The sequence below is a fragment of the Kryptolebias marmoratus genome, linkage group LG6 (genome assembly GCF_001649575.2).
Source record: "Kryptolebias marmoratus isolate JLee-2015 linkage group LG6, ASM164957v2, whole genome shotgun sequence".
NCBI lineage: Eukaryota > Metazoa > Chordata > Actinopteri > Cyprinodontiformes > Rivulidae > Kryptolebias > Kryptolebias marmoratus.
Genome location: NC_051435.1, coordinates 13,509,727 through 13,526,231, shown reverse-complemented (window position 1 = coordinate 13,526,231; position 16,505 = coordinate 13,509,727). Strand labels below are relative to the sequence as shown.

The 16,505-nt window shown below is 39.9% G+C and overlaps 1 protein-coding gene across 5 annotated transcripts; it reads right to left on the bottom strand.

The window, feature by feature from the left end:
• Nucleotides 1-1,045: 1,045 nt before the first annotated feature.
• Nucleotides 1,046-15,140, bottom strand: glra2 (glycine receptor, alpha 2). 5 transcript variants are annotated; one of them, XM_017422723.3, is made up of 9 exons: nucleotides 14,054-15,135; nucleotides 13,366-13,487; nucleotides 9,764-9,975; nucleotides 7,266-7,489; nucleotides 6,072-6,154; nucleotides 5,843-5,980; nucleotides 5,133-5,347; nucleotides 3,533-3,682; nucleotides 1,046-2,181 (listed from the first exon to the last, which is right to left on the bottom strand). In XM_017422723.3, exons 1-9 carry the CDS (start codon nucleotides 14,137-14,139, stop codon nucleotides 1,900-1,902), a joined length of 1,512 nt encoding a protein of 503 aa, XP_017278212.1. In that variant the 5' UTR covers nucleotides 14,140-15,135; the 3' UTR covers nucleotides 1,046-1,899. The 5 variants fall into 5 exon arrangements, with proteins under 5 accessions (XP_017278212.1, XP_017278213.1, XP_017278216.1 ...); XM_017422724.3 differs by having other exon boundaries at nucleotides 9,764-9,831; nucleotides 14,054-15,132; XM_017422727.2 differs by lacking the exon at nucleotides 14,054-15,135 and having other exon boundaries at nucleotides 9,764-9,831; nucleotides 9,908-9,975; nucleotides 13,366-13,477.
• Nucleotides 15,141-16,505: the final 1,365 nt, after the last annotated feature.

Sequence of the window (16,505 nt, the reverse complement as noted above, 5' to 3'; positions counted from 1 at the left end):
TTTATTTAAATTGGTCGGTTTCCTGGCACACATCTGTCTTTACTCATAGTTCACAAATTTTCAATCGAGCCGATTCTTTTGGGGGCTTTGGAAAGGCTGCTCCAGAAGCTTAATGTGACAAATAAAACGACTGTTTTGGGAAAACTGCCTTTTAGTGTGCGCAAGGCCTTATATTGGTCGAACCAGTGAGTGCTGTCAGGCTGCCAAAGAGGAAACTACCAGCTGCAGTCAATCATGATCACTGACAAGACGTTAATAGGCCTTGCTCCTGTCAGCTTAAAAGACACTGTAGACCTATAAGAACCTCTTAATAAAAGGTTTAGGTGGCTGTATATAATTTTGACCCTGTGTGGATTAGACAAAGTCCACAATAAATTCAAACCTGTGCACCCAAGTGTTTTTAGAAAACACTGAAGTTGTCAGTTGTGAATTTGCTCCACCGTGGGAGAAGAATGGCTCGAATAAATCATCGAAAGCCCATAATTATTATGACATTCATGTCCATGATGAGTGTACTTAAACCTCCAAGCACAACTATATGTTCATTGAAGAGCATCCTCTATTTTTTTTATTTCTTGGCTGTTTTCTTCAATTAATTACAGGAGAGATAAATACGGTGCACAGTCAGTTTTATTGATATACAAGCCAGTATATTATCCTTTTTTTATGAATAGCATTCAAATAAAGAGCTCTTCACTACAGTTTACCCGGAGTGCAATTGCCTTTAGCTGCTCGGTGCCATGAATGTTCTACAGACCCGTCCTTCAGTGTCGATCGCTTCCACAAACACGCAACGTGAAGGAAAACAGTCCACAGTGGAAGCTGAATAGGTTTACATAAAGATATAATTTTATTAACATAACCCGTCACTCATTACAATAAATATATATATTTTTTTCGACTAAATCTACAAAACATATCGTCAAACTCTGAAATCCTAGCTAATACTGGGGAGGTATAAATAAATAAATAGTTAAATAAATAAACCCATGATAACACTGAATTATGTGGTGCACAATCAGAGTATGTGGGCTCACCGATACATCTCCTGACAGTTTATTCAAGAAGTTTGCTACAAAATCAAAGGTGAATTTCAAACACATAGGAGGAAAAAAAAAAAAATACTCACAGCTTCACGTGACATCAGCTATTTGTGAATGATTTTTTTTTTCTTTTTTTTAGAATTTGCTTAGAGATAAAGAAAAAAGTAAACAACACTGGGAGATACCTTTGGATGTCCGGTAGAAAAGCTCAAAGCGTGCATTCAGCTGTGATACACCACTCAACGGGAGGAGATGCTTGAAAAAATAGAGGAGCACGGCACTTCATCTCACCAGATCTTTGATATCTAAGGCCTCAGGTATTTCATAAAAAATGGAGTCTCCAATTCCCGATTTCCAGATTTTCATCGTGCCTGAGACGTGTATGCAGCTTTTTTTTGTTTGATGTGTGTGAATGTGCTCTGCCTGTAAAGTTCAGAGCATGGATTTTAAAACGGAAAGGGAAGTGCCAGGACGATAGTACGCTATAAAACAGTCTGAACACCCTTGATAAGAAATTTTGCATCACAAAAAGTCTGGGCTACCCTACTGTCACAAAAAAAGAAAAAAAATCTATGGAATGTTACTTTGTTTCCTTGGTTGCACAAACGCCAAAGAGTCATTTTGGTCCTTCTGCTCCAGCGTGTTGCTGTGAAAACAGTTTTAATTACTCTTCAGAAAATACCAGGCTGCCATAGAGGAGCAAATAAAGCATCTGTGCCTCAAGACTCTTCACATTATCAGAACACGAGCTTTAACGTATGATGCACGAGCGTTCTGTGTTATCCCTGAAAGAGCACCACCATTGTTTCTGAGCGTCTCTCAGTCTGAGACATGAAGAGTCGCACGGGTAGAGTCATCAGTTTTGGTGGATGTCTTCGTGTCGGATGATCTTGTAGGTAACCCAGTAGAAGACGTTGAAGATGAGGAAAGCCAGAGGGAAGGCGGCCCTGGAGATCGTGTCTATCCTCTTGGCTCTGTCCACAAACTTTTTCCTCATGGCGTCGATGTCCTTCGGGGCTGGCGGCTGGGGTTTCGGAGCCGGAACGGCGTTTTTCACGGCCGAGCCATCCTTCGCTGGCACGCACTGACTCAGGTTGTACCCAGCAAAGTTAAAGCGGCCGTCGCGCATGTCTTCGTCCTGAGAGAAGCGCGGGAACAACAACAGGTTTTAATTCTGCTGCAGCTCGGATGTCGTGGCCCGAGGCACGACTTTCCGCAGTGCAATAATTTTACACGAACATTAATCTCAAGATATGACAAACACCTTGGAATTAATTAGAATTCACAGGATAACAAGATGCGCTTTAATGAAAAAGTGCAACATGACTGCTTCAGGTGACGAATCTTAATTTCAGCCAAACAATAAAAATGTTACACTTATTCAATAAACCAATACCTTTAACTTTTTAAAGTAATTTTAGAAAGCAGAGCAGAAACTGACAGACACCAAAGTACTTTTGCAGTTTTTAAACACACATACTTTATATTTCACTGTTAGGTTTCCTCTCTGTCTCTTTAACTTTTGAAGTCTAATTGAACATGGCTGCCGCAGCTAATCAACCTTAGCAAACACAAAAAAGGGTATAACTCATTTAAGGAAGAAATGCACCTTAAGATTTCTTGGGTGCAGTCCTATAAGATTAACACTTGTTTATACCGTAAATTTTCTCATTTTACTTAACAAACAAGTTGGAGTTTTAGGGCTCTACAGACAGGCTGGGTCACAGCAAAACTTCCACAAACTTCTCTTGGACCCTCTGCTTGTTTTTTTAATGGCTGGCATCAGGTTTTTCCATTGCTGAAAACTCATTTTCCTAAGCCTGAGATTGGTACATGGAGAACGCTCCAGAAAAATAACTAACTCTCTTCATCTGTCTTTTTCATGTTCTGATATATCCTGATTTCTTAGTCCTCGTTTCAGAAAAACACCCCTAACAACAAGACTCTGCCATCAACGTTTTGACTGTATGAGCAAAATCAATAAGATGATTTAGTTCTTAGTTTTCCTTTTCTTTTTGCAGCTGTGGTCAAGTAATATTCTTACTTTCATCAGATAACATTTGGATCAGATTTCATAAGTCTATCCTGCGCCTTTTACTGAAGAGGGATTTTTGTCTGAGTTCACTGCAATAAAGGCCCGATCAGTAAATGTTTCTCTTGTTCGTTATCTGCCTTGCAATTTGCCACTTGCTAATTGACCTTGATTATTCAGATTGGGTAGGCTGAAAGCTCTAGTAAATCTTCTGGTGGTTGTAAACCAGTAGCAAACCTGTAAATGTTTAAGGTTTTTGTTTTGTTGGGCATCCAAAAAGGTGGGAATAGTTAATGTGTTCACCCTCAGATCTGAGTCAGAGGATCACCACGCTCATTACGAATCCTTCCAGTATGAATTATGAGAACAACTGATTCATTCAGACTCATTAACCCCAGAACCCCCCAAAAAAGTCTGACATCCAAGCAGCAACCTTGCAAAGACTTTGAAAAGCTACCTTGTGATTCCTTCTTTGTCTTCTCCTGAGGCGGAGGAACTCTTTCTGTTGCCTGGAGACAAAGTTAACCCCGGCATATTCGAGCAATGCAGCAAATACAAAGAGCAGACACACAGCCATCCAGATATCAATGGCTTTCACGTATGAGACCTGGAAGAGAAAACACATTTCCTTTGTTGGATCCCTTGGAGGTGACAACACAAGCTCACAGTTCAAATGCAGCGTGAATTTTTGATTCAGCCTCAAATTCTGTGAGATTTTTTTTTTTTAATGTTGGTTTAAAAAAAAATCTAATTTACATTGTAGCGTTGTTCATCTGCTGCACGCTCTTTGACTTCCTCCTCGGTTAACTCTGACATCTAAATTGTTGTAATCAATGGTACTGTTTGCTAACAAGTGCTTCCGAGCTGCTTGTACAGTCGGCGACAGCTTGGCACTGAGCGGCGGGGGGATAATTGCCTTCAGTTCGGAACAAAGAGGGAGATCTCTGGTGTTAGTTTGTAACTTCAGCTCTGATTCGGATCTGTTACTGTTTGAAAAGTTGGGCGTGAAGTTTGAAGCTTGTCGTTCTCAACATCACCGTGACCCCGTCTCTTCGTGACAGCTGATTAGCATGTGAAGAAAACAGCTCAGTTATATTTGAGTACATTTACGGCTTATTGATGTATTGTTTTCATGAGCCAAAGCTCTCAAAGGCTTTTCTTGAAATATTTATCAGCGTATGTATCTTTCATGTCTATTATGGCGTCGCTGAAGCCTTTGAAACTGATGAGATTGACTGACTGATCATTGAGATTTAACTCAGTGTGCTTCGGTGCTCTTCACAGTGAGTGCGTCGTTGTTTTCCATACGAGCTTCTGCAGTCTAGCACGACTGTTTGTCATGTCTGCATGCTTTAGATGGTTGCATTTTCTCTGCTGACGGAAATTCTGAAGTTTTACTGACATCAGTATAAAATTAATAATATGTGTAAAAAAAAAGGTTTGGATTTGAATAGTAAAAACTATTGTTGTGCTATTTATTTTATTAGGAGCTAGAGACAAAGAAATCTGAGCGATCAGGTGGAGAAGCCAAATTAATCTCTTTGGTACTTTTACATCTAGTCTGAATAAAGTAAAGTAAATTAATTTAAAAGATATTTATTTAGTATTTTTTCCTTCAGTATGCACTCAAAAGCTTGTCCCATCTCATAAACTGTGTGGCGTAAGTGAAAGTTGGTCCGTTGAGTCTGTCTGTTAGCAAAATATCTCATCCCCCACTGGACAGATTTCAATGAAACTTTTAAAATGTTATCATTAGACGCACATCTCCTGGAGTCAGCCTGCATCCAGATGGCTGCCACAACTAATCCACCTCAGCAAACCCAAAAAGGGTGAGATAGCAGGTGAGATTCATCTCTATCATACTCTCACAGATCAATCTTTGTTTAAAACTTGCAGATGAACACATGAACTAAGTGCAGCAAAACCTTTATCCTGAAGCTTCCGTGTGCTTTAATCGACTGATAACAGAGAGACGTATGGCATCGCCGAGCTCCACCGTACTTCTAACGCCCTGTTTTCAGCTTATGATGCTGAAGGACGAACAAAGTGAGGTTTACCTTCGGAAGAGAAGCTCTGGAGCCAGAGCTCTGAGTGGTCATGGTAAGCACAGTGGTGATGCCCAGCGCCACTCTGGCAGGAGCAGCGTCCATATTTATCCAGAATGACACCCACGAGAGGATGACGATGAGGAGGGAAGGAATGTACATCTGGATCAGGTAGTAGCCCATCTGGCGTTCCAGGTGGAATTTCACTTCGATACAGGTGAATTTACCTGACGCACAACAAGACACAGACGCAGAGCAACCAAGTTTTTAATCTGAGAGGAAGTTAAAGTTAAACTAGAATTGAATTTTCTGTGAAAATCAGTGTGAATGCTGAGAACTGAGTGACTGCTGAAGAAGCTGAAACTGAGCTATTAAAGCCAAAAGAAGCAAAATGGTAACTAGAAGCTAAAAGTAGCAAAGCTGTTGCTAAAAATTTAAAGTAGTATAAGAAGATAAAAACAAAGCAAGTATGTTGTAGTAGATTTCAATGAATTTTAATGAGTTAAAGAGATCTTTTTGTATTTCTATGGGGGAAAGATTTGTAAATAAATCTAAATGTTTTGAAAAGTATGAAAAGTACACCAACCAAAAGTCATAGCAGCCATCTCCTGAATGAGCTGAATATTTTAATATATGAGTGACTAACCTAGCATAGAATATTCAGGGGTAAATCAACATTCACACAACAAAAGCAGTGTTACGGTGTGTGTTTTCTGTCTGACCGGTGTTGTAGTGTTTCGTGCAGTAGCCCAGCTCCTTCTCTTCCCTCATAATAAACTGAGGCAGGGTGAGTCCCTCCGACACCTGCACTGCGCCGTTCTCCAGCCACTCAAAGATCAGGTCGTTCATGGTGTATCCAACTAAAACCAGAAAAAAAAAAAAAAGAAAACGGATGGTCAGAGAAAACCTGTAGAAAGTCTGGCCACACATCTGAGAAAAATCCATACTTACAACTTTCCAGCTGCATCGTGCAGGTCTGAACATCCATCGGAAAGTTTTTCAGATCCATTGGGCACGACAGAATGAGAGTCAACCTGTGAGTAAAATAAAGTTACACCCCTGAATATATTCTCTGATTTGGCAAGAAAGTGAATTATTAAACCTTGAAGTAGTTCCTTGACAGACAGTTTGGAAATAATTAGCTCAGAAAAACGAAATTACTGTTGAAACTTTCTTTTTTTTGTATTGGGTGCATTTTCTCTCTTGTGTCAGAACCTTCGGCAAATCTCATGGGATTCCCTTCAGCAGGTTCCCATCATACTTTCATTACTCCGGCCTATTGTTTCAGTGATGCATTGTGGCCGGCGGTCTGCCCACTCTGTCGTTTCTCCCAGGAGTGGAGAGTGTGGTTAACCACCTTTCATTTCTTTCACTCCACCTCAGCACCTGTGCACCTCTCAGCCGCTGAGCTGCTCTCCAAATGGACTCGAAATTGATCTGAGTTATGTTGCATCATTGCAGAAAATACTGAATGCTATGTGTGACGGGAGCTGTATTGAAATGAGAGACAGCCTATTGTCAAATCTTGTTGCTGGGATTTGCTTAAATTTAGAGCTGAAAGGCCTTTTAAATGCCGTTCAGTTCAAATGGGTTGCACATGTCTAACTATTTTCTGCATAAAGACGAACATGAAGGGAACTACACTCTTTTTTTCCTTTGCTTTAGGCTCTATCTTTCCTTTAGATTCAACCGGAGCCCCTGAGATTAGCTTGCACTTTTTTAATCAGTGTTCCTTTCTATAAAAGAAAAATCTGAATTGCGCCTGGGAATCCACTGACGTTCAGTGCATTACCCTATTTCAAAGGAGTGATCATAACAGATAAAATCAATTTAAAATTGCATGCTTCAGATGGGCAGTCTTTGAAGTTTGAGAGGAAATGTAAGAAAAGCAAGAAGTGAAAATGTTCAGTCGTAATGAATGCATCAGAGTGCTTGGTTTTATGGTCGAACATTTTTTAACCTAATGCTGTGAGCTGCAGCTGCATCTTAAAGTTATTTTTACTTCGGCCAATCTAGTTTCTTCATCATCATCTCCATGCAATTTCTCCATCAGCAGTTCCCTTTTAGGCACAAAATCATAGAGTGACTGAGTCTGCTCAAGTGTGCTGCAGCAAGAATTTGAATATGAAATGCCCAGAACTTCACCTGATGCTGTAGAGGACGGTTCCGTCCTTGAAGATGCGCAGCAGCTTGTTATCCGTGGTCACGTCGTGGAAGTTGGCTCCCTTCTCGTTGGCGAAGAACAGGTCGGGCTTCCATATGGAGTCCAGCATGGACGGGTCCAGGTCAAGAGAGGAATCCGGGTATTTACTGTACGCCAGCCGCGGGTCATTCCACTTCTGCCGCAGGAAGATGTTCACCCTGTAATCCTGTGGAGACCACAAGCAGCTTTGCATATTTTGCTGCGCAGTGATTTTCGGGTTCTGAGGATGCATGCTGATGGCAAGACATCTGTCCCACATGCTCATGTTTAATATTAAGCAACCCCTTTTTATGAGACAAACAAAGAAACTACACATGTAAATCTAAATAAGCTACTTAAATACCTAATAAAAGTATCTATTATAGATAAAGTAGGAATAAATAAACAGATAAAGCAAGCAAGAAACACACCGAAGCTCCATGGTAGATGTACAGTTGTGGCCAGAAGTTTACATACCAAGGCTTTTTAAGTTCTCATTGGTGATCAGGATTGACCGCAGCTAATAGTTTGTCTTTGCATGAAAAACATTAATTTGACTGAATAATGCTCAACACGAAGTCCAAGGAGCTCAGTGAGGATCCATGAATGAAAACTGTAATTGACACTAGCTTGGGAAGTCATTTTGAATCAGTTCCAAGGTCATCAGTTCAAGCAGTTGTATGTAAATACAAAGTTTGGATGTGTCACCCCTCTGCCAAAGTCTGGAAGTAGACACAGGCAGTCACCCTCAAAATGAAAGGAAACAGGTGAAGATGTTCAGGAACCACCAAGGCTCAAGCCTGCCATGAACTTGAAACAGGTGTTACACAAGTGTCCCTGCCCACAGTGAGGTTTTACATCACCAAGGCGAGGCTTTCAAATCTAAGAACAAAAGCATCAAGCATGGTGGTGGCTTTATCATGGTGTGGGGCTATTTTGCTACCAGTAGTAATGGTGCATTGCACAAAGTGGATTGAATCATGAAGAAGGAGGACTACCTTCAAGTTCAAATCAGCATCAAGAAGGTTGAAACTTGGACACAGTTGAGTGTTTTAAAGAGAATAATCCCAAATACACAATCAGACCTGGTTTCTGATTGGATGGAGCAGGCCAACATGAAGCTTCTGAAATGGTCTTCCCAAAACCTCAAGGTATTTATACCCCAATGTAAACACGTTAGCCCTGAGTGGATTGGGAAAAATTCACAATAAACTCAAACATTTGCATCTAATTCTTGTTGAAGTTGTATGTTGTATATACTTTTCACCCTGGAAAGATTGATTTCAGTAAACCAATAAAACCACCAAATAAATATGACATTCAAGCCCATGGATGTATGTAAACTTCTCACCACAACAGTACATTTATACATTTAAACATTTAAACAGCCATGGCTGCTTCCCATAATTTAAACTCTGATGTACACAATGTGAACACAAATACGTCAACTACACAGTTGTTTCTAAAGGTCATTAAAATACATTAAAACATTAAAATACAGAATTTACAAATAACACTAAACACATTTGTGCATGAAGTTGCAACTTTCACTTAAAACTCAAGCCCTCCTCTGTGTTTCTTCAAGCGATGACACAAAACATTTTCATCATGTAACATAAAAAAACAATAATAAAAAAAAGGTTATGAGTGAAAATCATATTGAATATTGCAAAATTATCCATCACCAGCTGGCGCTCATGGAGTCTTAATCATCATCATCATGTTCTTTTGATTAAATAGTGTCGCAGGCTGCATTTACAAAACTGACCTTTTAAAAAGTTTGTGTTTGTTTTGTTTTTTTGGATAGAAATTAGAGAAAGGTAAATAAAAGATGGATTAGCAGACCCTGATGAGGGCAGCTCTGACTTTACAGCTCTTAGTATGAACTGTCAGAAAGCTCAGTCGCTCAGAGTAATTAATATGTCACCATGATGAACAGCCTTTATGTTATGTTTGACATTTCATCAGCATGTTGGCCCCTCCAAGTATTTGCATGCCAGTCTAAAACTGTGTAATTCCCTGGCAGTCTCGTGTCTTCCAGCTCCAACGTGATTTTTCTTCATTTATTATCTAAGTGCTTATTATCGCTCATTAGGAATCCTTTGATCTTGATTAGATTCGATGCAGCCTTGTTGGTTTTATGCCTTCCCCCCCTCTGACAGCTTCTCAAATTGCATATTGTGCATCGGCTTCTCTGAGAGCCCCCCGATTGTCTCGTATGGGCTGCGCTAAATTGCTTGTTTGGAATTTTTTGGATGAGGTATCAAACCTGAAGATCTGCAAAGAGCCTCATTAGAGCAGAAACCAATGCTTTCTTGGACGGCCCGTAAATCGATTAATCAATAAGTTTAAAAACAATGCATGGATCAATGTAAAAAAACCAAAAAATAACCAGACATTAGGTTGGATAAAAAAAGGAGTTAAGGCTTTAAAATACATCTAAGCACAACACTCCACTCACCATTGTAGTTTCTGCTATAGAACCAAAGCTGTTGATAAATATGTTGCAGGTAACATTAACTGGTGGACCTGCGGGTTGAGGGATAGATAACACATTGACACATCTCACAGGGCAAACATCAATCAAAATAGCAGAAGAACTCACCATCGTCGTCTCTGTGACAGAGCCAAAACTGTTGATAAAAATATTGCATGTAACGTTTACGGGGGGACCTGTGGAATGGAATGAGAATGACATGACAAGAACAAAAAAAAAAGCCTTAAATTGTATGTTTCACCAGGGATGAGGAGGTTTGAAGTGAGTGGAGATGCTTCACAGGGAAATTTGGCTGCTGCTTCACTGTGTATTCAAGCATGCTTTAATACAACAAGCAGTGCATGTTTTCTTTTTTGTTTTGTTTTTTTTTAAGATGATGACATGTTGCATGTGAAATTAGGTTTGCTTTATGGCTCGAAAAAAAAGCAAATAAAATCAAACTTAACACTGTGTTTGCCATGAGTGTGAGCTTAATGACATTTGGTAAGGATGTTTCATGTATTAATGAAGGTAATCCTTCAGGGTTAACTTGTTGTTTGCACACTGAGTGGGAGAAACATGCGCACGGAATCATCAGCATGCAAATACACAAAGTTAAACATTTGATCAGCAGAAACAGAAAATGGAAAAAAAAAGCTGTTCTGATCAAACGTTAGATATTTAAATCCACAGTTCAGATCAGAAAATGTACAAATATTACAGCATTTATGAAATTAAACTAAATATCTTAAAACAATAGTTCAGATCTTTTGAATTGGGATTCAGCGGAACGGTTAGGAACAATTAATATCTTACCTGTTTGTAAAGAATTCTTTGAATGACTTCAGTTTGAAGAAACAAAGTTTATTTCTGACCAGAATGACAAACTAAATGCTCATTTGGGCGAGAAAGTAGATTTCTGCTGTCTTAAAACAACTCCTATCTCAAACATTTTATAGGGATTTATAAATCTTTATAATCTAATTAAACTTTCAGAATGTAATCACTGGATACAGGTATATTTACTGCACCATACCATACCGTCCTCCTTTCTTTGTAAAGCACTTACAAACAGCAACAAGGCCAATTAAACTGCTGCACATTAACCAAAGTTTGACATTAACCCAAATTACTGCCACAACCAATCAACCCTGGAAAACTCAAAAATGGCTTTAATTCGGTCAATTTTATAAATAAGGAGCTAAAAATTGGTTTAGCAGACGCTCACAGTGAACACATACTTCATGGCCTAACAGGTTGCATAAGATGTCACGGTATCATGAGTTTCAGTGTAATGTTACTTTCATGATTTGATCCGAATGACTGTAAACACCATATTTACGGTGCTGTAAATGTATAAATTAGCGTTCACACGAGCCTTCGAAACTGGAGTTGTTTTAAAACGTCAGCAATTCCTTTTGCTCTTGGCCCTGCTTAGGTTAGCTGTTAGCTCGATAATCCTGTCCTGTCCTATTTCTCCAAACTGTGGCTGTTCAGTGAGCTATAATAACTGTTCATAAAACTTCTACAGAAACGCATTTCAAAAGATCTGAACTATCCCATTCACTTTGAGGTGTATGTTGGAAAAAAAGAGAACAAATTTGCCAACAGGATTTTACCCTAGTAATATTTTCTCTAGTATTTTTTGTACATGTTTTGTATCAAGCAGCTAATTTGTTCTCAGTTAGGAATAAATCTGATTTTCTGTTTGTAAAATTCCATATTTCAGTTTTTCAGTGTCAAATTAACTGTGAGTAAAACGTGTTCAGCATGCCCCAGTGAGTAGTGGCATTTTTTTTTTCCTCCACAAAAACTAAAGTCTCTTTGCGAGACTTACATGCTATTTAGAGGCACAGCACATCTTTTTTCCCAGGCTGATAAGCGAAGTTGTAAGCTCTTCCCACTGCCCTTCCCTTGTGTTTTCCTCATCAATATTTCATAGGACCTGGTATTAATATTTGCCTCTGCTTGTTGACAGGTTGCTACATTTTTCACAGCAGAGGCAGAAAAATAAGGCTGTATCTCCTCACAACAAAAAGTGCGACACGGAAATCTAGGTCAGCCTTCGGAAACGCAGTTCAACGCTCTTCAAAGTAGCAGGTTCACAAGCAAAACTAACTGTTTACAGTGCAGTCTCTTAGGGGCAGAATTGTTTGTTTTCTGGCTGTAAAAGCAGAAAAATGCTTTTAGGTCTGCATTTAACTCCGCATCTAGGATCAGAACGAAAGGATCAAACAAGTTTAATCAGCAAAATCAATCATTTATCCAGGATTCCTTTGCAGTTTTGAAAAGTATGGAGTTGATTTTTTAGTGTTTTCCAGATCTGGGGATGTTTGTTCCTTATTCAGTTTTCCAAAAGAGAGAGACTTTATAAATGTTCAGTTCTTTTCACACCGTTTTTATATAAGATGGAGACCCCTAGTTACTTCCAATGGCAGCACTGTACATAGCAAGAATGGTATAAAATAAAACAATTGAAAAAATATAGAAGATTTAAAGGATGCTGCATCAGTGCAGATCATTTATCATCAATGTATACTGCAGGTAACTACAGTAGTCATTCGAATGTTACCCAGCTGTGAAGTATACTCTGATTATTTTACTCTTAAGGGTAACACAATTTATTGTCAAAGTTGTGTCAAAGAAGACTTAAATCATGTGGTTAAGACCTTCATTTTATTAGGAAAATGTTAAAAAATTGTTTTTTCCCCAGAAGTTTCAATCCCTGCTGTCCATTTTTGATATTGTGTTTGAATAATTCCCTGGTTACTGTTCGAACGTCCTGTTATTTCACAGCAACTTAGCCTTGAAAAACGGCCCCAAATCTGATTGAAAAACCTGAAAATCTGAACCAGTATAAGTGTGGAAATTTAAAACTGTGTTGGAAACCCATTTCTGACTGCTTGTCCATACTGTGAACATTTTTTCTCAGTCTTAACATTTATTTCTCCTCCCAAATGAAGAACAGTAATCTTCCATAAGTCCTATTTCTGATTCCTTTTGTTGTTGTTCTTTTTCCTTCCGGGTTTTCTTACTGGTGCACCCTAACCCCAAGCAATCCAAGCCCACAACCTGGAGTGGGTCTTGGCCCCTTCCACATCACTCTAGTGACAGAAGCTGTGTGTCCTCAGCATAAAAGCAACAACAACAGCAGAGGAGGTTATAGTAGCCTGCAGCCCTACCACCAGGGCCCCATCCATCAACTGAGCCTGTCATGGTAGCATCACTCTCTGCTGAGGTGATTTCTGGAAGATTCACTTTCCTGATTTTAAGCTAATATATTTAACAAAAATGAGGATTCACCCTCAATCAGTTTCAAGAAATAAAAGCAAACAAGCATCATCATCGTCATGAGGAAGTTAAAATATAATTCAAGCCACTGTTTCTGTTAATTGAAGTATCTAATTGTTGCAATCAATAGGCTTTTGCAGCACAGTATCCTGGCAACAGTGAAAAAAAGTGATTAAAAATGGTTGTGTTTGCACTTACAGTCACAGTTTCGGCAGCTATTTATGTTTTGCAAGACGTGGGAGGTGAAGTGTGTGTGCAAATATTAATTGAAAAGACTAAAATTGTCATAAACAAACCTTTAAAATTGGGTCTAATTCGTGCATCATAACCGGACGTGCGACCCATGAGTGAGTCCAGAAAGTCTGATGGAGACATGTTGGAGGAGGACCTGGAATCGTGCTCCTTGGCATCGGCGACTCTGGAACGCACACATGGTGAGAAAAACCACTCGATCAGGAAAAAAAAGAAAAGAAAAGAAAGAAGAAGAAGAAGTCACAGCCCAGAAAGCAGGAGTTAAACCTTATCTGTCGCCTAGCAGCAGCAGCAGCAGCAAAAGCTGCCTGGGAGGGATGGCACATGGAAACCAGAAAAATGTGTTAATGCGCGCATACTCAGGCCATCAGATGGGATTTGGTGGGTATCTCCTTCAAGAGAGGATTAATCTGTTCATAATGCAAGATTCCCGCAGAGATAAAGCAGCAGGCTGCCAATTTTAATAGTAGCACTACAGGAACACTGTTGAGATGGCACAAAACAAAATAACTTAATCCACGTGCGTAAATATCACGATCATTGTGGTACAGACAAAAATAAATGCAGGTAGGTATTTTATTACTCCGAAGGTAAAATACTGAATATTGATGAGTAACTTTATAAAAAATTAATCGTTTTGAAAAACAGAATAATCTGCTTTTTATTTCATATAGTTTCAATATTAAACAAAAACTTAGGAATCCAAACGTTTATGTCAGTATATCAGCTCACCTGTAGTTGTTTGTCTCCATGAAATATGTGACTAAAGCTGCCAGGACCGTAATGAAGGAGTGATTCATTCCCGGTGGTTTCCCCATGTGCTCACTTTTCTATTTCTCCCATATGTTTCCATTGGTCAAACATATAATCCAAACAGGGACGCCGCTTCCTTCCTGACCGAGCCTGACCAACACGGGAGACATTCCTCAGCGCAGCCACAGATCACAGTTAAGTTTCACCAAACTCACACGATCACAGCGGAGATGTGAAGAAACATCAGCCTGGTTGTGGTGTGAAGATGTAGAAACTCCCCCAAAACAAAAAGAAAACGAAAAATAGAAAGAAAAGCGCGTCGACAGGCAGCTCCTCTTTTGCCGTCGGGTTCGGGTCTATGAGCGCCTTCTGTTCGCACACTGTTGGTTTGTGCTGCTACTTATGAAGTGGAACCGCTTTCAGGTGGTGGTGGTGGTGAGGTGTGTGTGTGAGGAGTGAGGAAGGGGAGCCGTCTAAGAAACGGGAGAGGAACGCCTTTTCTTCAGTTCAGCACTTGGACAGCTCCGGGTTTCCTTTTTACGCGCAGGCGCAAGGCTTAAAAAAAGAAGGGAAAAAAAGAAAAAGAAAAAGAAAGTGGTGAACGTGAGATGGATTTTAACAAGTCTAATAAACGAGAAAAGTAATCACCAGGATGGCATTCAAACATCGTCTCTGGTATTTATTTATTTTTCCTTCTGTGATGACTTGTCGGTTTTTGCCTCTTGAAGGGGAAACTCCCAAAGCGCGCAGCTGCGTAGCAGGACCGCTTCCTTCAGGATTTTTTCCCCTTCTTCGTGTGATTTTAGGTGTAATTGAGTACAAGACTTTCCATTGATTGTGTGTGGGTGGGGACTTCACTTACATCCATGATATTTCAAGGATGCAATTCAGATTAAATACTGATTTATTGCTCTCTGGGGGTGGATAACATTAGATTGACTCCCACTCCGTCCTTGACTGTATTTTTACGCATCATGCAATGTATGTATTTTTTTTCCCATCCACCCCTCCGCATCCACGTCTGTTCAAACCAACCTACATACTAGCAGAAATAATATAAGATAAAAAAAAAAAGTGTAAACAAAGGACGCACCAGCCAGGAGCCGCTGGGAGAGTATTTGGTACCCCGGTTGCCCTGGAAACAGATTTCCGAGGCACATCGCTGGAAATGCTGAAAGGTTGGCCTCCCAGAGCGAAACTGAAGAGAGGAGACTGATAGTCCCAGGCGCAGGATGGGAGGGGAACTGTGCTACAGGGTGGCAGAAAGCCTCAGGGTGGAGGAGCTGAGGTTTCCAGGCCACTACATTGGTTTCAGGTCAAAGTAAATCGACAGAAGGGATGCAGATTCGGGATGGAGAGCTGACAGGCAGAGAATATGTGTGGGTTTATGGACAACAAGCATGAATTAGTCATTCCACATGAGCACGCAGACATGTGCTGTGGAGGAAGCAGCTAAACTTGGTGGGCAAAAACGGCAAAAAAGGCAAAAAAAAAAAAAGAAATATATCTTTCATTCACATCAAGCCAGCCGTGCACCGGCATTGTGCTGTGAGATCCACATCTCATGCTTCACCACTGTGACATGCTTGGGGCCAAATTACATTTAAGTCTGATACTTGTCCAGTTAGCAGATCGCCTTCAGCCTGAGGAGAAGTAATCTTCCTCCTATTAATGCTTCAGACTGAATTACAAGTGTCACATTGTGTCTGCATGCTTGGAAATGTCTCATCTGGGGTGTCAACATGAAGCCATGGCTTCTCCTTTAAAGACTTAACGGCCCTGTTAATTATTTAACAAGTGCCTTTGCTTTTTAATTAGTCAAAACTTTGCTTTGTCTCGCAAGTTATGAGTTAGTTATGAGTTATTATCTTTTTTATGTCTTCATGTGGATGGCGCCGGTGTCAAAGTGTCAGCAGAAGGGCAAAAATAGCATCTACAAAAGCAGATTTCTTCTTTAATGAATCCATTTCCAGCTGATAAGAGCCCGATTTATCTTTTCTTTTTTTTATTATTTCTCATCTCTTAGACAGCTGCAGTTGGCATGTCTGTGTTATGACAACCCACCAGAGCTTCAATTGGCCATTAGCTTCCACAAAAAAAAAAGACTTCAGGCCAGGTGGGTCACGTAATTAAAGAAGAACAAGTCAAATCTGCATGTTAATGAGGGAAGAGGAGGATGTTAGCCTTCCTCTTATCTATGGGAAAGGGGAGAATAAAGACAGAGCAATCCTTTTGACAGGAAGTGTCTGTTTCCACAAACCTATTAAAATTACAGGCTCAAGAGACGCAAGATGTGATATTTTAGCTGCCCAAAGAGTGGTTGTTGTGCTTATTGTTATTCAGCGGGGGAGAAAAGGGTTTGCAGTATCTGGTCTGATTTGTTGTTCAAAAATGTGGACTTTAGAAATTAAATCAAACGCTTTACCCTGTA